Consider the following 22591-nt stretch of genomic DNA (forward strand, 5'->3'; position numbering starts at 1 on the left):
ATTCTATTATGTTTTCAACATTAATCTGGACAGGGGATGAGGGTGGTGCAGACGGAAGACTTAAAAAAAAAAAGAATGAGAGAGAGAAAACATACAAAAGGAATATATAAAACATTATGCATTTAGTAGAAATAATGAAAAATGACTTTGTGACACATTTTCCAAGAAAAGTTATTTTTACATATATTTAAATCCTGTAAAAACCAGGTATATTGCAAGGGTTAAAAACAAGTCATTGATGAATGATGATCAGTTTTACCAGAGTTCATGCAATTAATTATCTGAGTTGGAAAGCTACTGTCCCAAGTCACAAAATGTATGCTCTGCCACATGATTACATGTTAAAATCACTTATTAAAAGAAATTATTTTGCATTTGGTGCTGACAGAGCTCTTGAGAAAGTGCTATACAAACTGAAGTTTATAGAAATTTTTAAATGATAATCTCAAAATACCATACAAAAAATATGTAAACAAAAAGATGCTTTAGAGTTGCAGGGCATTATAAAATCCATAATGTGGTTTAAGACAAAAGATCACCTCTTGTGTATTTAAAAAAACTGTTAGCATAATCCTAAAAGTTCAGAATTGCGTTGTCAACAGCAAAAGGCACTGGGTACAGGGTGGCCACGCTGCACAGGGCGGGGGTCCTGCAGCCGCCAGCTCAAGCCCGCCATGCATGTGCAGGGACATGAAAAGATTCCGCACGCAACCAGTGCCACCTGGGAGGGGCTCTAGCACTAAGACACTCTTTCATCTACTCTGTCAGAGAGGAAAACTGCTTTTAAAAGAGATTATCAACAGTATAAATTCTGGTAAAGCACTGAAAATTAGGTATGGTATTTTTGGCACAAAAGCACTTTTAAAATCTGAGCTCATTTTGCAAAATATCTGTCTAGAATTTCTCATTTGAAAATAGAAACTTATAACATACACATAAATGTGTAAATGGTTTCATGAATGAATGAGTTAGAGTCTATGTTTCCTTAAACACTGCACACACCTTCTGTTTACTCCAGAACCAGGGATCTGCGTGTGCACGTACCTCCACATTCCACATCTACAGATATTGCACAAGTAACATTGCCAAAGTACACACTAATGCAGTCTGGCAAGATTAGGGTTCGCCTTTCAATATTATTCTTTTCAGTATTCAGATTCAATACTACTTCCTAGAAAAGCTAGATGACCGATTTCAGAGAAAGAACGGTTGCTATCTTTCCTTGATCCATAATATTAAAATCTGTACCAGTATATTTAGGCATTTCATTTATGTTTTCCAGCATTTCAAATTCAGCAAAACCTGTTTTTGATGTTTCTTATAGCATTCCTTCAAAAACAGGAGAAGCTTCGTCTAATGTAAAAAAATTAAAATAAGTCCAGAGGGCAGTAATTTTCCCACCAGAGATCTTGCTCCATTCTGAAAAGCACTGCAGAGCAGTGCTATCTGTTTAAGTCTGTCAGCTTTCAGAGAGCCATTAGGTGCAAAGTCTGCGAAAAAATTGTGTTAACATACCGTGACAGCTGGATGTATCTTACTGCACAATACAATTCATTTCTTCCTCCCTGAAGCATTTTAGGGTATGCTACAGCTGCTAAAAGGATTTCGGTTTTTCTTGGTCCTCTGTCTGTTGGGCCTGAGGTTGATGACATCTCCACCATTAAGGGTACTTGAATTCTGACCCAAGTGACTCCCAGCAGACGTGCTAAAGACACCTGGACACGTTGAGGGAAAACACAAAGGTTAACACTAACGGATCTCAGGGTCACCTGAGCGGACAAAAGGGATGAACTAAAGAAACACTTTCAACTGTTAAGAGTTTTCATTTTGAACACTGTTCGTTCTAAAATGTAATCTCCAGTTTATGGGCTATTTATCATCCACGATACACAAGGCTCTGGGCCAGAGACACTATGAGCGACACAAAGACTACTAAGACTGATTCCTGCCCCCAAGAAGCTTACAATCTGATGAGTGAGGTGAGGCACTACAAACAGGCAGTGATGCTACAGGACACTCTATGTTAAGTGTCATAAAAGAGACAAGATCCCACAGATGGTTCAAAGGAAGAGTCAACCACATCTAATTCATAACAAAGGACAAACTACATGGAGGGACTGGACCCCTGGCAATGCCCTGCACTCAGGTCTCTGTTCATTTAAGAGAAGTGAAGGCTGTGCTTCAGCCAGACAGATAGCCGAGAGCTTTCTCCATAGATGTTGAGGGATGCACAGTTCTCAACAGAAGGTGGGAATGGGAGGCCATTCTTAATGGAAGAGCCAAAATGAGCAAAGGGATAAGTAAGACAGCCCTAGGCAGGCTCAAGAAACAGCGGGCCCTGTGGTGGAACCGTAAACAGGGTACATTACAAAAGTGGGGCACGAGGCTGCACAGGAAGGATGGACCAAACTGTCTTTAAATGCTGGGATGAAGAGAGCCTGCACTGAATGTGTTCCACAACCAGAATCTATCAAAGGGCTTTAATCAGCAGACTGGAAGGAGACAGGGTGGGCCCAGGAGACCAGACCAGACAGCGGCTTATCACAACTGCCCTGTTGTTTCTCAGAGCATGTGAGTGAGGTTCCTGACAGTAGGAACATACACAATAAAAAGGGCAAAGTAAGAAAAGTTAAAACAGGCCAAGAAAATGCTGTGTGTGTGTGTGTGTGTGTGTGTGTGTGTGTGTGTGTGTGTGTGTGTGTGTGTGTGTGTGTGTGTGTGTGTGTGTGTGTGTGTGTGTGTGTGGTGAGGAGTGGGGTGCAGGCAGCAGGTCCTTAGGAAAGAGGACCGGCACCCATCCTCCCAGAAGCCATGGCCCAAAGTAAGATGCGGACAGGTGCTTCCTGTTCTCCAGGAAATACTAAACTCTGCTGGCATTTCATGTTAAAAAGCAGGATGGGTGCTCAGCAAGGTGGCAGGAAAGGGAAAAGGTGTGGAGATGGTGCAAGTGTCAAGTCAGAGAAACAAGTGTTCAAAAAGGACAGACCTTTAGAAAATTCATCAGTTAAAAAATCTTTTAACTCAATATACTTTTTTTTTTTTTTTTTTTGCGGTACGCAGGACTCTCACTGCTGTGGCCTCTCCCATTGCGGAGCACAGGCTCCGGACACACGGGCTCAGTGGCCATGGCCCACGGGCCCAGCCGCTCTGAGGCATGTGGGATCCTCCCGGACTGGGGCACGAACCCGTGTCCCCTGCATCAGCAGGCGGACTCCCAACCACTGCGCCACCAGGGAAGCCCCCTCAATATACCCTTTAATGAGAGCTGATACTACTAAATTTAATAATCACTCATCTCACGCTTTCCAGTCACATTTCTTAAAGAAAGGAGCATACTGTATTTAAAAAAAACCCCAGTAAATATGATAATAATGAATGGAAAATAAATTTACCAGGTAAACATGGGGCTAAAACTTCCTGGGTACTTACCAATTTTGTTACTACTTGAATGCATTGATTCAGGATCCTCAGCTATTTGTTGTTTAAGCTTTTGAAGATATTTTTCAGCCAAATATTTAAAAACTGGAATGAAAACAAAACCAAAAACCTTGCCAGGTCAGTATAATTATGCATGTAAAACCTGTTCTTTCACATCACTTACTATAATATTTATACTTAAAAAACAAATTTAAAATTATAGTTAGAAGTATACAATCTAGTTGAAAAAAATTCAACTTCTAAAAATTATCTGAGTAATACCTAATTACAATGGTAATACTAATAAATATATAGTAGCATTTTATTAGTAAAGAAATGAAATATTACTTGTAGTCATTGGCTCTTTAGTTTTAAGTACCTGAATAGTGACTAATATTCAGCAACACTAAACTGACTCAGTCTTAAAAAGACTCTTTCTTTAACTGAAAACCACTATTCAGGGGACAATGAAGCAACAGCTGAGCTGCAATCTAATAAAATGAGCAGCAATTCCGGAATGAGAAAAATAACCACCATCTTTCTCTAATCTCACTTTCTTAAACTAGGAAACACTATTAAACAAGTTAAGGTCACTGTAACTACCTAGTGGGGTGTCCACCGCTGTGGGGTTCTAATGCAGCAATTTTAGAAGGTACGCTTGAAAAACACACACGCATATACATAGCCAGTTGTATTTTTAAATACAATAAAGCCCACTGGAGTTTTGCTGTAGAGTAACAACTATTCAAAGACATTAGTAAACAATCAAGGACTCAAACTCAGAGCAGCATCAGCCTTTAAACTTTACTTAATGATACATGACAAACAGAAAATTCTACTCTCGTTACAAATATGATTTCTAAACAACAAAAAGAAAAGGCATAAGAAGAATAAACAAACTTCCTGCTGTTAACTGTTAAGAAGGCACTTTACCTTCCGTCACGTTCAGATCCTCCTTCACTGAAGTCCTGTAGAATCTCAGCTTCAACTTTTTTGCCAGTGCCTCAGCTTCCTCACTACACATCAATTTGAAAAAAGCGTATGTAAAGGTACTTTCTGAGAGCTTGTTTTATTACATTTACTGCATACAGCCTGAGGACAGCGGTCAGCCCTTCCAGAACAGGTGAGAGCTACACTCAGTGCTTGAGCAGGATTTTCAGTTGTCACTGCTCTTGGGGGGGTAAACACCAGCCATCTCACTGTAACGGCAAGACACTTTTCTATAAGGTCACTTACTCTAGCCTTAAAATGACTAAATGTCACTTTTCTTTATATACTACTTTAATTTTCTCTCTTCAGTTATTAAAAACACTTGAATTTAATTACACTCTGAAAGTCTTATACTGCATTACCTATTTTACTCTTATTGGCTACAAAACTACTTTGCTGCCAAAGCCTAAGTCAGTATATTGATGTGTCTAGAACAGTGGACTCCTAATTTTAGTTTCATTATGACTCCCCAATTTTCTAAAATATTTCCCAATGATTCTACCACACGCCTCCCCTCCCTCACTGTAATCAAGTTGGTCTGTGTCATCAATGACATACATAAGTGATGGCGTATGACTTTGAGACTCCTCATAAGAGGCACTGCGGTTTCCGCCTTGCCCCCACTGGGATCACATGCCTGGGGAAGCAGCTGCCACACGCTGAGGACACTTGCAGCCTGAAGGAGAGGCCACCTGCCCATGGCCAAGTGAGGGTGCCATCCCGGAAGCAGACCCCCCTAGCCCCAGTCAAAAGCCCTCCTGTGACCACAGGCCCCGGCAACATATTGACAGCAACCTCATGAAAACCCAGAACCAAGCCACCCAACTAAGCCACTCCCAAATTCCTGACCCACAAAAACTGTGACATAATAAATGTTTGTTGTTTTAAACTACTAAGTTTTGGGCTAATCTGTTATACAGCATCAGACAACTAATACAAGAACTTATAAAAAAATAAGGTAAAAACCAAATAAGTATTTTCAAAGCCAGCAAAACATTAATAATGCAGTAAACAAATACTTATATAGAGAAATTATCGGATGCCAAACTCTGTTCACAAATGTGAGCATAATGGTTCTGGGTATACAAAACAATACGAATCTGAACTGCTTACCTATTTAAACTCATCAACATACTTATGCTAGACATTAAAACATCTAGGGATGTTTTCCTTTTTAAATTTATTTATTTATTTTTGGCTGCGTTGGGTCTTCGTTGCTGCAGGCAGCCTTTCCCTAGTTGCGGTGAGCGGGGGCTACGCTTTGTTGCAGTGTGCGGGCTTCTCATTGTGGTGGCTCCTCTTTGTTGCAGAGCATGGGCTCTAGACATGCAGGCTTCAGTAGTTGTGGCTCGCGGGCCCTAGAGCGCAGGCTCAGTAGTTGTGGCGCATGGGCTTAGTTGCTCCGTGGCATGTGGGATCTTCCCGGACCAGGGATCGAACCCATGTCCCCTGCACTGGCAGGAAGATTCTTAACCACTGCGCCACCAGGGAAGTTCTGGAATGTTTCTCTTAACATTCTTACTCTGTCTAGATTTGACTTCACATGAGGAGTTGGATTTGAGCTGCAAGGACCTGGAATTCTAAAAGGGCTTTCAAAACGTACTCCTTTAATTTTCTTTACTACTGATTCAGTGTGAACTTTTTAAACCCAAACCAATCACACAATAGCTCACAGAAATTTTTAAGTATAAGGCAGTCTTTTTAAAAACTTTCCTAAATTTTGTAAGTGTATGCAAAAACTAAAATAGGTTTTAGCTTTACAGAATTACAGCCACCCCCTCAACAGCAGCCACCTTACTTCTTTATACAAGAGTCATCAAGGAGATCGATCTTGTTTTGTACAAGTACAGTTGGTATATCTCCAACTTCAGCCACCACCTTCTCTCTCCAACTGGAAATCGCTTCAAAAGATTCCCTGTCTGTGGTGGAAAATACAAGCACACAAGCCTGGGCTCCTGTAAGTTCACAAAATAAAAATGTTATTTACATTAATGAAACAATCCTATGCAGGGTGAGGGAAACTTTTACGTATTCAAAACAATTTTTATGTAAATAAATGTTGAATTCATCTTTGTAGCACTGCTTTTTTTTTTTTTAATTTAATTTATTTTATTTTTGGATGTGTCGGGTCTTCGTTGCTGCGTGGGCTTTTCTCTAGTTGCGGTGTGCGGGGGCTATCCTTCATCGTGGTGCGCAGGCTTCTCATTGCAGTGGCTTCTCTTGTTGCGGAGCACAGGCTCTAGGCGCGCGGGCTTCAGTAGTTGTGGCTCACGGGCTCTAGAGCGCAGGCTCAGTAGTTGTGGCACACGGGCTTAGTTGCTCCGTGGCATGTGGGATCTTCCCTGACCAGGACTCGAACCCGTGTCTCCTGCATTGGCAGGTGGATTCTTAACCGCTGTGCCACCAGGGAAGCCCTATTTTTTAACATATAAACTCTATTTTCTAATTCAAAGAACCAATTTTTACCAAGAACAGCGGTTCTCAAATTTGTGCAAGTGCCAAAGTACCCTCAAAATTATACACATTCCTTGTGGAACACCACAAAATACTGATATATTTAATAACACTGTAAAAGCCACAGAGAACAGTAAACTAGGCATGAATGACAGAGTTGCTGAGTTCTTCTCGTTAATATCTGTCACCTGCTTCTTAATTTCTTTTGGCACAGATTTAAGAAGTCTATGAGAGAAAAATATCATAATTTTCTCATTCTATTTACTTTTTTAAAAAAATCTATATTATTTTGTTTTAGTAGCAGAATACCATCAATGCTAAAGAATGTAATTTAGGAACCAGTGCCAAGAGTAAAATATTAATATATAGTAGAGAGGAAAAGAGTTTAATTTAGTTTTTCATCCTCTTTAACTGCATAATTCCCATACCATACTCACAATATTTTAACTATCAACTATCACATTAGGTTGACAATATTTTAACTATCAACTATCACATTAGTTGATAATATCTCATTTTAAAAATAAGCATCAACCTTCTGGAAGAGGGTTTTTACCAATGATTTGCTGTTGAATCAGACAGCATAGTGACAAAAACAGGTGAGAAGAGAAAATCGTCCTGGAGTCAAGAGGGTTCCTCACTGCTACTCCTTCCTTCCAGATATCCCAGGTGTAAGAGTTTCCTACTAAGACTCAAGACACACATACCTGGGCTACCTAAGACACTCTAGGGCCAAAAAAGGTTTGTTTATCACCTGAGGGAATATGGTAGGAACCCAAAGAACAATTAATGAAGGAAAAAACCAGCAGTTCACTATGACTGTAAAAGCAGAGGCTTCCCTCCTCTAGAACAGGCTTTGAACCAAAGAATAAATTAATTATGCAAAACTGAGGGGTGGGGGACAGGCAGATTGATAGACACAGCGTGAGACTTGCTCAGAATTGAAGGAGAAGTAAAACTGAAGAGATCACACTAGCATATTGGACAACAAACTTATATTTACTTGAACTCTTAACATTTACTTAAACTACAAATAAAACATTATTTAATCATACTTTAAGAAACTTTTTTGGGGACCTCCCTGGCGGTCCAGTGGTTAAGACTCCGCCTTCCAATGCAGGGGGTGCGGGTTCGACCACTGGTAGGGGAGCTAAGATCCCACATACCTCAGGGCCAAAAAACCAAAAACATAAAACAGAAGCACTATTGTAACAAATTCAATAAAGGCTTTAAAAAACGGTCCACATCAAAACAAAACAAAAAAAATCTTAAAAAAAAAAAAAGTTACAAAACTCTGTTAGCTTTAAACCTAGAATTTTATATCAGTCAAGTGTCGTTTAAATTTGAGGGTCCAATAAGGTATTTCCAAGTATACAAGGTCCCAGACACACAAAAAAACACTTATTAGAGAAAATGTTAAAAAAAACAAAACACGGCTTCCCTGGTGGCGCAGTGGTTGAGAGTCCGCCTGCCGATGTAGGGGACATGGGTTCGTGCCCCAGTCCAGGAAGATCCCACATGCCGCGGAGCGGCTGGGCCCGTGAGCCATGGCCGCTGAGCCTGCGCGTCCGGAGCCTGTGCTCCGCAACGGAAGAGGCCACAACAGTGAGAGGCCCGCGTACCGCAAAAAAACAAAACGAAACAAAAACAACTAACAAACAACAAAAAAAAACTAAGCAGATGGTGCCAGAGATATGGGCAGTAAGAATAATTAACTAAGAAAAGCACAATTTTGTTTGAAAAATCAAGGATCAAAGGATAAAAGAAAAAGTCTGCCCATAAAACCGAAAATTATTTAGTGGGGGACTGGGTAGAGAGACCACACTGGGCGGGATGGGCCGCAGTGCCCTCTGAGGAGGAGGAGGAGGGACCTGGATTCAGAAGCCACCAGGGACGTGAGCACGGTGCCCCCTCCCCCCACAGGTGCCCTGTGTGTTCCCCGCCCCGACCCTCCAGCAAGGGCTGCAGGGGGCGCTCTGCTCTTCTGCCAGGGGTGGTCTAGCACACCCCCTAAGGAGACTGGATGCCTGGGGAGGGGTGGGGGGGGATAAAAACCTCAGCTTCCCTGGGGTGGGGTCACCCCGAGGCGCGTCTCCCCGCCTGCTCTCCCCGCCTGCAGTAGTAACTGGCTCATTACTGCACCCTTTATGCACGGTTCTCCCTTCTTTCCCTGGCCTCTCTCTTCTACATCCCACACCCACCCCGCTGTGTGTGTGTGCGTGTGGGGGGAGGTGTAAAATGACCCTAAAAAAATAATAAAGTAAATTAAAATGACCCCACGCTGCTCTACCTTCTTTTTCTTTCTTGGACCCCTAGCTCTGTGTTTGTACCAGCCATCTTTGGGAAAGTTGTTTTAATTTTTCTGTTGTTAATATTGAAAGGCAGCTAGTGTTTTCTACCCATATATTTTACAAAGACCTTTATTTTCCTACTATTCAATCTTCCTTCAATACTACCTACCCTAAAAATTGCACCGTTGGAAAAGTTTCTTCATTATCATAGATAACAGTAAGTCACCCATAAGTAGATCACTTCTAACAGTTAATAAATACCTCACTTGTCCATGCATCAGAAATACAGAGCTCTGAATAAATTTTTGGTGTCAATGATACGATCACCAATAGCAAGTATTTATTCCTCCTTAATAAGATCATTCCAAAAAAGCCACTATATTTTAATGCAATTCAGAAAATACTCTCCAAGACACATAATGTGCAGAGAGTAATTCTATCCTCAAATCACTGACAGATCCTACAAGATGGTCTGTAGGCAGGTCCTGAGTGTGGCTGACAGCAGCATCAGTGTCACCTGGAAGGCTGTAGAAATGCAGACTCTCAGAGCTACCCACAGATCTATAGAATTCAGTTTGCATTTTAATGAGCTCCCCAGGGGACTCCTGTGCACAGTCAAGTTTAAGAAACACTGCTCTAGCGAACACCAGCAAAGGCTTTAAAAATACTATTATAGATACTACTCAGGATTTAAAATGCTGTCCCTTATTCTTTTTGACATTCTATACAATCTAAAGCACATAAATTATTCACTGAACCAATCTGTCACAGATTCCATGCTCACATAATTTCAAAACAAACCTCAGACTTGCATAGTCTAATTCTGTTGTTCTTTAATTCTTGCATTTATAACTTATAACTAGCTTCTTGTCCAGAGCTATTTCATTTCCAACAATTTATATTCATTTATATTTGTGAAAAAAAAATATTTTTTAAGAAAATAAGGGTTTCCTTCTACTTATGTGCATGATCTCAAATAATAGGTCTCAAGTCTATAACCTAATTTACATATACTTAGAAGCATTTTTTTTCTGAGAACCAAGTCACAGTAAAAAACTGTAATAAAAATCTACTTCATGTTGTCTGTAACTTTCTGTACTAAGTACGGTTTCTACTGCCTAGGGTGGACTTTCTTAAGGGTTTAACAGGAGTCATCTGGGCTCCCAAAGGCTTCCTAATATGATCTGTGCTCTGTTCTAACCTACTGATAAGGAGATCATGTTTCCACATGTCTCACTGTACAATTAAGCCAGCATTCTAAGAACATAATGATGCGTTGGAGCAATGGTCTTGCTATAATAGGTCTTTTAAATGAATTACAATAAATTTTTTCTTTTTTAAATACAATTTTTATGCATCTTGAATAACATATTTTTAGGACATAAGTCAGTAGGTCATAATTTTATAAGGCATAGTGTTTCTATCACTAAATCTCTATTTTAACTCATTCTGCCCACCTTACCTTTTCTTCCTACTCTTTATTTAATTATATCGTCATCTGAATCTATACTAGTAGCAGATATTACCTGGTGCCTAGCCGCCATCCAGTGCCCTGTCCCCAAGAACACCTCTCCCCCTCTGTACGGTAGCCTATGGTTTAGGCAGCTAAACTTCCCTCTGCCTTGGGGGAGCCCCAAGTGCGCCAAGCCCATTAGGGCAATCACTTTCCTCTGACTACTCACTGTAATCTGGTCAAAGGTGGTCTAATCAGATAAAAGCTCTGGACTTTTGGTCCACTGTTGTAGGAAGTAACCCTCGGTCCCCAAGAATGTGAACGAAAAGCACTGTCGATGGTAGCAAACTTGCAGACAAGAGGAAAATCAGCATGAAGAGGAACCCCACACAAGGAGGCGGCCAGCCAGAACAATCAGCAAGGTTATAGTCCCAACAAACCACAGATGAAAGCTACTCCCAGTAACAAGTCAACAGACGCTAAATAAGTCAGTTTGAAATTGCTTTTCTGCTGTCAGCAACCAAAAGCACTCTGATAGAACCTCAAAAAAAAAAAAAAAGCATGTAAGTCCAATATGCCATTTCTCAAATTCATGTAACACTGCCACTGTTTGTTCCTTAATTCAAATAGGGATGTGAGGGAAAAAGCTGAAGCTTAAGACCTGTCTCAGTATCTACCCTCTTTGCCATTTTAACATAGTTGGCTAAAAAACGTTACATTTAAAAAAAACCTTTTAACAGATCTATTTATACACTTAAGATTGCTTTAAGTTAAAACGTTAAACACAGGGAAATCAATGCTGTTTAAAGCCTTTTAGTCCAAATGAAACAAAGTGAAAAGAAATTTGAACATCACCCATATAAATTAAGATGTAAATATTAATAATTATGGGCTCTCTTTTTAGTTTCTGGCAAAGAATGTTGTTTGTAAACATATGAAAGAGAAATGGTATGATTCATGGACATCTAACAAGTTAAAACAAGAAGTTTGCAACAAACTGGATGAGTCAGGTTAAAAAAATTAGAAGATAATAATGTTGAACAAAGTCTTATGGCAGTGGATATTAAAATATGTTTAGCTACCTGGTCTTTTTCTTTAAATTAGGGACCCAAATGAGCTACTTAACTGTACAGTTCCAACATTTTCTCCTTTTTATTCATATACGAATCAAATCATTTTGACATTTGACCAGTTTTGTCTTTTTTTAAGTTAAACTTTATTTTGCGATAATTGTAGACTCACAGTTTTGCCCTTTTAAATTAGAGAGACATAATGATAATACTTTCTCCAAAAATAACCATACTAGTTAAAAAGTAATACTGCCACATCACATTGTCAAAAGCTTAAAAAGAAATAGCCCAACCTATTTTTTTCCACACAAAAAGAACATATATTTTAGGCTGAGAATTTAGAGAAGAAAGCTAGGTAGGTAAAAAGAGGAATTTCCCCCCCAGTTTATTTAGTCTTAGATCCTATCATTGTAGCTCTTCCTTTTCACATGTATCTCATACTTCCCTGAACTCGTATAGCCTAGAGAAGGCTTTACCCACATTAAATATCGTAACAAAATGCCATCTTGTCTGCCAGGGCTTTACTTTTTCTTATGTTAGTTTCCACTCTACGTAGTCATTTCCCTGGAGTCAGAGAAGACATTTCACAACTTCTGACTTATTAGGTCTGGGAATGACTATATGAGTCATGTAATTCTGAGGCAGAGATAAACAGTCTATAGCACAGAGTATTATTTACCACCCAACAAGATCTTTAGAAGAATAATAGCCTGGGGTTTTAAAAAATACTTTGGAATTGATTTAAATATTCTTAAAGAGAAATCCTTCTATGGGAAACAAGAAAAGCAAAGTTCTTTGTTCAGCTAAAAGAACACGTCAAAGCAAACTAAAGACACCCATGATTTACCTCGATAGTAGGCCTTTGTTATTGCATCAAACTCCTCTTGACCTGCGGTATCCCATAACATGAGCCTGACGTCTTCATCATTAACTCTGAAACAAGAGATGAATGAATTTCATATGCAAAGGAAATGTATTTTTCAAATCTGGTGGTATTAAAACTACATTGTTGGGCTTCCCTGGTGGTGCAGTGATTAAGAATCCACCTGCTGATGCAGGGGACACGGGTTCGAGTCCTGATCCAGGAAGATCCCCCATGTCGCAGAGCAACTAAGCCCGTGTGCCACAACTACTGAAGCCCATGCGCCTAGAGTCCGTGCTCCGCAACAAGAGAAGTGACCGCAATGAGAAGCCCGTGCATCGCAACAAAGAGTAGCCCCTGCTCGCCACAACGAGAGAAAACCCACATACAGCGATGAAGACCCAACGCAGCCAAAAATAAATAAACAAATTTATTTATTTATTTACTTATTTTAAAAAAACTACATTGCTGGTTTCACTCTGAAAAAGTCTGAGCGCTTTTAAATGCTGATACCATTACCAACAGTGCAAGTAAAGGGTGAAAGACACTCCCCTAAAGCTGTAATTTTACACGATTTGGATTTATCTGTCATGTTTTTTCCTTCAACCACAGTCACAGATAGTGGTGGCTCTAAGACTAGCATCCGAGGGGTCCATGCCTGAGGATTCAACCAACTGCAGATAGAAAATATTTGCAAAAAAAATTCTAGAAAGTTCCAAAAAGCAGAACTTGAATTTACTGTGTGCCTGGCAACTATTTACACAGCATTTACATTATATTAGATATTATAAGTAATCTGGAGATGATTGAAAGTCTATGGGAGCACGTGTGTAGGTTAAATGCAAATACTATGCCATTTTATACAAGGGACTGAGTGCCCATGGATGTTGGTGTCCGTGGGATCCTGGACACCCAGGGTCAGCTGTCCTGGGAAAGGGTTCCCTTAGGTCAGTGTTTGCCCTCCTCCTGCTACCCTATTCTAATGCGGGAGAATAGTAAGAAAGGAAAGAAGCAGCTTACTGCTTGGTTGCCCTTTAACCCCCAAATTAACTCTGTTCTGTCACACCTGTTGTCTTATTCGCAGGCAGTAGTTCTGTTCTACAGAGTCACTGCCAACACTGAATTAGCAAATCCTGAACCATTCCTCTGAGGGAAAATACCAGGCGGGTGAGGTGCCTGTGAGCCCCTGGTTACAATTTCATCAACTGATGAATATATAACCTTGTTTTTTGCATTGTTCTGTTTAAACACACCTTATTTAATATACACTGTTGATTCATTAACATTGAACCCATGGCCAACAGTACTATAACTGGTGCCTGAACGAAGCTTATCTAATACATGTGTTTTCTCCATAAGGCACGTCACAGCTCACCAGACGGCACTTCAGCTCTAGGCTTGGGGCCATTTTAAACAGCGAAACTACCAACAGAAAGCACAAAAATGTGGCACAAAAACAGAACATGAAAAGGCCACTCATGTACAGTATGAGAGATGAAACAAAAACGCAGTGGGTCGCCTTGTTCAACCTCAGCCGAACGTGTGTGTATAAGTGACTCAAATTTTTTGCTGCTCTGTGCATGTCCACAAATGACCATCAGAGTACTGGGAGTACTGAGTCTGGGGTTACAAATAAATTTTAGCAAGCAGTGAATTTGCAAATATGAAATCCACAAATAATGAGAAGTAACTGCATACTTAAAATATAAATATGGAGTCTGAATAATAAGGGTCAACTGTATACTTAAAATATTAATTTGGTCCAGATAGCAAGTGCAAAAAATAAACACCATCAAGATTTAAAATGAATCCCCTTAAAATATCTAAGAAAGGAAGCAAATAGAGAAGTATTTTTAAAAAGAGGGTAACAGAATACAGATTATAAATTCAACATCTTTAAAACAGTGAACACAATTATCTTTGATGCTAGTGTCTGGGATAGTTAAATCAGATTTGTTTAATGTTTCTCCTACAATTTAAAATATCCTTAAAAGTTCTCAGGACTAATGACAAAAAGTGTTACTTTGATGTGTTTTAGAATCCAATTGGATTTCCTTTTCACAGGAGTATTTAATCCTCTCAAATCTTTCTCTTACTTCTTTAAAGTAAAAACAAATTATTAATTCTCTAACTTCTATAAGCCCAGTTTTAAAAAGAGAAGAGACATTTTACACAAACAGATCCCATAATATAAGAGATGAAAATTATTCTGAGAGACAGGTAACTTTCTTTCCAAATAAAATAGTCGACAGAAATCTCGGTAGAATCAAGCGTCAGTTTGTGTTTAAGAAGTGCTCAGGGTGCCACCAATAAATATAAAACAGATGTAAGATTGAAAAAGAGAGAAGGGAGAAGTGTAGGTAAAAAAGAAGAAGAAAATGAGAGAGAAAGGGAAGAGATGGGGGAGGGGGAAAAAAGAAGGCGAAGACACACAAAGGAGTGAATAACTGAAAACCCGCTGCCACTAGACACCTAGCCTTGGATTGTATTGTACTCAGTTACTATTATTCTGAGCAAACTCTTGGACACAGCTCACATATCAAAAGCGAGAGGATAAAACAGCCAAGTACATACTGTATCTGTCGCTCCAAAAAATCAACTCCAATGGTTTTCTTGTAGTCTTTTGTAAAAATGCCTTTGCAATACCGCTGAATCATACTTGATTTTCCAACTGCGCCATTCCCTACAACCACCATCTTTATGGCCACTTCCATATCTTCCTCCAACATTTTTGGAGTTGAAAAGGTTTCTGTGCCAAATTTAATTCCAGGTGATCCGATCTTCTCTCTCAAATCTGTGGTTTAAAATGAAGTTATTTTTTCATGACATAAAACCTATATAAAATAAAATAAGCTATAATTGTTTTATCAAGAAATAATCATAATGAATTGCAAGAATTTTTTTCCGTGTTGAAGGCCCTCTCCCCACCCTGTTCAGATAATGTAAATTCTTTGAAAAAAGAGACAATAATACCATTCACTTTTGCACCCTTAACAACAGCAGAATGTATGACTTCCAGGTACCAATAAATGCCTAGATTACATAGTTCTGCCTTTCACTGAGACTAGAGTATGAGTGTTAAGAGTCGAGGCCTGACTTACTAGTTGCTATTTACTGGTTCTGTGCTCTTAGTGAAGTTATTGCTTAACCTCTTGAAGCTTCAGTTTCCTGAGGCTATTTACCTCACAGGATTGTTGATCAATGATAGATACAAAGCACTTAGCACAGTGAAAGTTAGGCATTCAAAAAAATGGTAGTTTCATATACCATAATAAATCCTCCTTTTATCCCATTTGGTGGATAGTTACCACCAAATGGGCAACAAATACAAAATCTAAGGAAACTGCTCTTCATCCTCACAGGTAATAATTAATGTCCCTAGAACAGCACCCTAAGGAAGGGTTTTGTATAATGCTATGCAACCACGTGATAGCATCGGGCTCTTAGTTACTGTGCTTTAGTGTTTAGATTACAATGGATCCTCTACACATCATCTTATACCATGCATTTTTTTCATCAGTTTCAGACTAGTTACAGTTACTCATATAATGAAAGTAATAGAATGTGTACTGTTCGCATTTTAGACTGAAAAGAACAGAAAGCCAATTTCTTCATATTTCTTCTTAAAATTACTAGTTAAGTTCCTGCCTACTTAGCTATTATATTCTAGCTACCTTAACCAAAAATCCATTTATACAACCACTACACAAAACATGTCTGAAATGTGAAGAACATTCCTTTCTTTGCCCCTAATGGAGTCTCAGTAATTGTCCCTAATGCTTCACAGACTTGCACGATTGTAAGCAGCATCTAGGAGCATTTGTTAAAGTACAGGTTCTAGGTCTCCACTTCAGACATAATTAAATGATTAAAACAACAACTTAAAGTATTGGAACAAGAGAAAGAAGATGACAGAAGCAAAAATATGGGTAAATATAGCAGACTTCTCTTAAATGTTCTGTTACATTTGACAGTTGAAAGAAAAATTATAATACTGTTCAATATGGTTTTCAATATATGTAGAGAAAACATTTAAAACAAGTAATTATACGTGGAAGAGGGGACTTCCCTGGTGGTCCAGTGGTTAAGACTCTGTGCTCCCAATACAGGGGGCCCGGATTCGATCCCTGGTCAGGGAATCAGATCCTGCATGCCGTGAGCCCACATGCTGCAACTAAAAAAAGATCCTGGGCTTCCCTGGTGGCACAGTGGTTGAGAGTCCGCCTGCCAATGCAGGGGACACGGGTTCGTGCTCCGGTCCGGGAAGATCCCACATGCCATGGAGCAGCTAGGCCCGTGAGCCATGGCCGCTGAGCCTGCGCATCTGGAGCCTGTGCTCCGCAACGTGAGAGGCCCGCGTACCGCAAAAAAAAAGAAAAAATAAAAAAAGATCCTGCGTGCTGCAACTAAAGATCCCACATGCCACAAATAAAGATCTCGCATGCCACAACTAAAAGAGCCTGCGTGCTGCAACTAAAAAAAAGATGTCGCGTGCTGCAACAAAGATCCCACATGCTGCAACTAGACCTTGCGCAGCCAAATTAAAAAAAAAAATTATACATGGAAGAGGACAAAAGGGAGGTAAGGTTTCTTAACTTCACTTGAACTGGTAAAATGTTGACACCAACAGACTGTGATAAATTACCTATGCAGCTAAACAAGTTACACAAAGAGATACTCAAAAACACTATAAAACACAATAAAACAAAATGAAATTCTAAAAACAGAAAACTGTCAGAATCCAATCAACATTTATAGAGCTGTCCACACAACAACAGCAGAATATACTTCAAGCACCCACTGAACATATACCAAAATAGAACATATTCTAGGCCATCAAACAACCCTCAACAAAAGCCAAATAAAGGGACCACAATGAAATCAAACTAGAAATCAGTAATGGAAAGATAACAGGAAAATCTCCAAACATTTGGAAATTAAAAACACAGATTTCTCAACAACCCATGGGCCAAAGAAGAAGCTCAAGAGAAATTTAAAAAATAACTGAATTGAATTAAAATGAAAATATGTCAAAATTTATGGGACACAGCTAACATACTGCTGAGAGGGAAAATTTACAGCACTAAATGCTTACCTTAGAAAAGAAGAAAAGTCTCAATCAATAATCTAAGCCCCCACCTCAAAAAACTAGAAAAAGAATCGCAAAATAAACCCAAAGCAAGCAAAAGGATGGGAATAATAAAGAGCAGAAATCAGTGAAATTGATATAAACATTAGGAAAATTGAATTTATAACTTTAAACACTCAAAAAGAAATCTCCAGGCTCAGGTGATTTCATTGGAGAATTCTACCAAACTTTTCAAGAATGATACATACTCTCCCCTGGAATACAGAAGAGGAGAAAACACTCCCTAACTTATTTTATAAAGCCAGCATTATCTTGATACCAGCACCACACAAAGACAGTACAAAAAAGAAAACTAAACAAATAACCCCTCATGAACACAAATGCAAAAATCCTCAACAAAATATTAGTAAATCGCATCCAGCAATATATAAAAAGAATAACCAGGACCAAATGGGCTTTATTCGGGAATGCAAGGCTGGTTCAATACTCAAAAATCAATCAGTGTAATCCACCATATTAACAGAGTAAAGAAGAAAAACCACATCAACATCCATTTGTGAAAAAAACTCTCAGCAAACTAGAAACAGAAGAGGACTTCTTCAATCTGATAAAGGGCATCTATTAAAAAAAAAAATCTACAGCTAACATCACACTTCATTCTGAAAGACAGATTGAATTCCCCCTTAGACTGAGAACAAGGTAAGGATGTCCACTCTCACTACTCCTGTTTATCATTAGGCCTAGCCAGAGCAACAGGCAACTAAAATACTTAAAATGCTTATAGATTAGGGAAAAAAACTATTTCTATTCACAGATGACATGATTGTCTATCTAGAAAACTCCAAGGATTCAAACAAACAATCCTGGAACTAATAAGTGAGTTTAGCAAGGACATAGGATACAAGAGCAACACACAACACTCAACTGAATTTCTAATATCTTAATGTACAATTTGAAGCCAAAAATTTTTTAAATGATATTTACAATAGTTTCCTCCCAAAATGAAATACTTTGGCATAAATCTAACAAAACATGTACAGGATCTGTATACTGAAAACTACAAAACACTAATGAAACAAAGAAATAAATGGAAAGATACATCATGTTCATAGATTGAAAGAGTCAACAAAGTAAAAACAGCAATTCTCCCCAAACTGATCTATGGTTTGATATAATTCCAAAGTACCAGCAGAATATTTTGTAGTTAGAGACAAGCTGATTCTAAACTTTATATGGAAAGGCAAATGAACTAGCATAGCTAAAACAATTTTGAAAAAGAATAAAGCTGGAGAAGATTATGCTACCCAACTTTAAGACACTATAAAACTACATCCATCAAGAAAGTTTGATACTGGCAAAGAGAAAGATACAAAAGTCAATGGAACAGAACAGAGGGCCAATATAGACCCACACAAATACAGCCAATTGATTTTTGACAAAGGTGCAAAACTATTAAATGGAGAAGACAGTCTTTTCAACAAATGGTGATGGAACAACTGGACATTCATATGCAAAAAAAAAGTAAACCTTCCCCTAAATCTCACACCTTATAGAATTTAAACTAGGGCTTCCCTGGTGGCGCAGTGGTTGGGGGTCCGCCTGCCGATGCGGGGGGCGCGGGTTCATGCCCCGGTCCGGGAGGGTCCCGCGTGCCGCGGGGCGGCTGGACCTGTGGGCCATGGCTGCTGGGCCTGCGCGTCTGGAGCCTGTGCTCCGCGGCGGGAGAGGCCACAGCAGTGATAGGCCCGCGTACCGCAAAAAAAAAAAAAAAAAAAAAAAAAAAAAAAGATTATAGATCTAAATATAAAACTATAATATCTAGAAGATGAAAATCTTCTTGACCTGGGATTAGGCAAAGTTCTTAGACATGCTACCAAAAGATGTACAAAAGGAAATATGGATAAATTAGACTTCATCAAAATTAAAAACATTAGCTCTGTGAAAGACACTGTTAAAACAATGAAAAGAAGCTACAGACTGCAAGAAACTTTTGCAAAACATATCTAACAACTTGTATCCAGGAAAGATAAAGAACCCTTAAAACTCAACATAAGAAAGAAACTACTGAATTTAAAAATAGGCAAAAGTCTTGGCCAGATACTCACCCGAGATTATATATGCCAATTAAGTACATGAAAAGATATTCAACATCTTTAGCCATTAGTTAAAGACACATTAAGACCACGAGATACCACTACATGCCTATTAGAATGGCTAAACTAAAAAATCCGACAATACAAAGTGCTAGAGAGGAGATGAAGCAACTGGAACTCTCACATGTTGCTGGTGAGAATGCAAAATGATACAGCCACTCTGGAAATCAGTGTGACAGTGTATTACAAAGTTAAACATACTTTATATGATCATGTAATCCCAATCTTAGCAGTACCCTAGAGAAATGAAAACTTATGTTCACACAAAAACCTGTATAGCAATGTTTATAGCAGCTATAGTCATAATCACCAAAAACTGGAAACGATCCAAATGTCTTTCATTGGGAGCACATCCATCTAATAGAATACTACTCAGCAATAAAAAAAGAATAAATTGTTGATACATCCAACAACTCGAAGGAATCTCAAAGGCATTATGCTGAGTGAAAGAAGGTTACATGTTGCATGATTCCATTTCTATGACATTCTGGAAAAGATCAGTAATTGCCAGGGCTTGGGGTAAGGGGGAGGATATAAAAGGATAGCCTGAGTGTTTTGGAGGTGATTGAACTGTTCTAAATTCTGACTGTTATGGTAGTTACATATATCTAAAATTCACAGAACTGCACACCCCCCAACAAAGTCAATTTTACCATATAATAATTTTTAAAATAATAAAATGTAAAGAAAAGTAAGTGGAATCAGATTTTAACACAGGCAGTCTGACTCCTGTGATTATCAGCCAATACTCTACAAACTTAAAGAACTATACCAAAACAATTAAATTCTTAGAAAATTAGCATAATTCTGAGTACAATACTTTAAAAGCTTGACAGTAACACTTTACATGTGTTCTTCTTCCAAGTTTAATTTTAAAGATTTTGCCAACCAACAGCCGTCCAATACATTAGAAAAGTAAAGGATGAGTTAACTCACTGATCGAAATGGTGGCTTTTTCATCACAGCCTGTACTTCAGCACAGGTATGATTATATTTATAAAAGCACTGAAAAACTTCTCAAGTTCAATGAAGTTACCTAGAAGATGTCAGGAGTTACATAAAACCTGGAGAAGTAGACAGCCCTTTTCAGACTGTACTGCCACTGGGATCCCCGAGTGAAGTGACTCTGCGGTAGCCAGTGTCAAGGAGACCGCGTAGTCAGGCTCATTCATATTCGAGCGGAACCCGAGCAACACCCGGGCTGGGTGGGGCCGCAGGCAGGGAAGGGGCCCGCCGCCCAGGACGGGGTCTGGAAGCCAGGGTGGGGCTTGGGCCCTTTCCCCGCCAGCCCCAACCCACACCTAATGCCCAGTCCCCACCGCCCCGCTGCACCTCCCCGCCCGAGGGCCACCCCAGGGAGGCGGGGGCGCGGGGAGGGGAGGAGGCGCCGGGGGTTGCGCCCACCGCCTGCCGCGGGGACCCGGGCCCCGCACTCGAAGTGCGCGCGCGGCGGCCGACCCGGAGGGGGGCGCCCGGCCTGGAGGCTCCCGCCGAGCCCCTGTCCGGCCCCCGGTGGGCACATCCCGGGCCGCGGGGACGGGTGGGTCCTCCGCAGCCAGCCGCGGTCGAGGGCGATGAGTGCGGCCAGCCGCCCCGGGCGCGAGCCGCTACTCACCGTCCCCGCGCCGCCCGCCGCCCGCCGCCCGGCGCGACCGCTCCTCCAGGTCGCGGTGTAACCGCTGTCTCCGCCGCCCGGTGCGCCAGCCCTCCGACAGGGCCTCCAGCCGGCTCGCGCCCTCTTTTGCTCTTTTAAGAATGACTGTGACTTTTTTCAGGAACTTTATTGGCAGAAGAACTCGGAACCAGCAGATCGCTGCGGCCCCGCCGCGGAAGGTAGGGCGCGGGAGACTCGCCTACCCTCTGCCGCGGACGCCCCCCACTCGGAGCATGCGCCGGACTTTCAGTGCGCACGCGCGCGCCGCCGGCCTCGCCCCGCTGCCCCGCCCCCGAGTTGGCCAAGGCTGAGGGGCGCCGCGTTCCCTGTGAGGCAGCTGTGGCTGGTGGGGTTCCAGGAGGCTGGCGGGAGAGGACGCTGCCGAGGAAGGGCCGCAAACGCTTCGTTTACCCAGTGGTCAGCTTTCAGAGTCCTCACAGGACGTGCCCTCCCTGGATGCACATCTTATACTCTTGACCGGAGGACATCCAAGTGGCGGAGTGAGCAAAACTGGAGCAAAGTCGAAAACGCACTTGGTCCGTACTCTGTGACTGGACCAAGTGCAAGTCTGCGATGCTTAATAATAAAGAGAACCAAAAGAAATCCAAAAGTTGGCTCCCAAAGCAACCTAAACTTTGCTTCAGTTGTTTTAATACTGTGAAATAGAATAGAAAAAAAAAAAAAAGGAAAATACCAAGTGTTGGCGAGGTTGTGGAGTAGCTGAATCCTTCTGTCCTGCTGCTGGAATGTAAGCTAGAATAACTTTAAAAAACAATTTGGCGTGCTAGTAAAGAAGCATACCCTATGACCTAGTAGTTCCATGTCTGTGTGTTCAGCCAAGAGAAGCGTGTGCTTACGGGGGCACCAACAATTATCAGAATGTTCGCAGACGCATTTGTTTTAATACACCCAAATGGAAATATCGCAAAAGACCATCAACAATAGAATAAATTAATACATTCACAGTGTTCATATACTGGAATACTACTCAGCAATGAGAAGAGTGACCTGCAACTACAGGCAACAACATGGATGAACTGCAGAAACATAAAGTTGAGCATAAAAAGTCAGACACGAAAGTGTTACTGACCAGGGTTCTTGGCCTTCCCTAATCAATAGAAATTGACTAGAGGCCAGATAAGAAATTCAGGCAAGGCT

The 22591-nt window shown here is 40.5% G+C and overlaps 1 protein-coding gene across 2 annotated transcripts; it reads right to left on the bottom strand.

Moving 5' to 3' along the window:
• Positions 1-466: 466 nt before the first annotated feature.
• On the bottom strand, positions 467-21636 carry RAB23 (RAB23, member RAS oncogene family). Of its 2 annotated transcripts, none has more exons than XM_079935561.1 (7): positions 21395-21636; positions 15112-15331; positions 12523-12608; positions 6206-6362; positions 4351-4433; positions 3430-3522; positions 467-1715 (listed from the first exon to the last, which is right to left on the bottom strand). In XM_079935561.1, the coding sequence occupies exons 2-7, from the start codon at positions 15264-15266 to the stop codon at positions 1576-1578; spliced, it is 714 nt and encodes a 237-aa protein (XP_079791687.1). In that variant the 5' UTR covers positions 15267-15331; positions 21395-21636; the 3' UTR covers positions 467-1575. The 2 variants fall into 2 exon arrangements, with proteins under 2 accessions (XP_079791687.1, XP_079791686.1); XM_079935560.1 differs by lacking the exon at positions 21395-21636 and adding an exon at positions 20816-20847.
• Positions 21637-22591: the final 955 nt, after the last annotated feature.

This window comes from Stenella coeruleoalba, assembly GCF_951394435.1.
Source record: "Stenella coeruleoalba genome assembly, chromosome: 10".
NCBI lineage: Eukaryota > Metazoa > Chordata > Mammalia > Artiodactyla > Delphinidae > Stenella > Stenella coeruleoalba.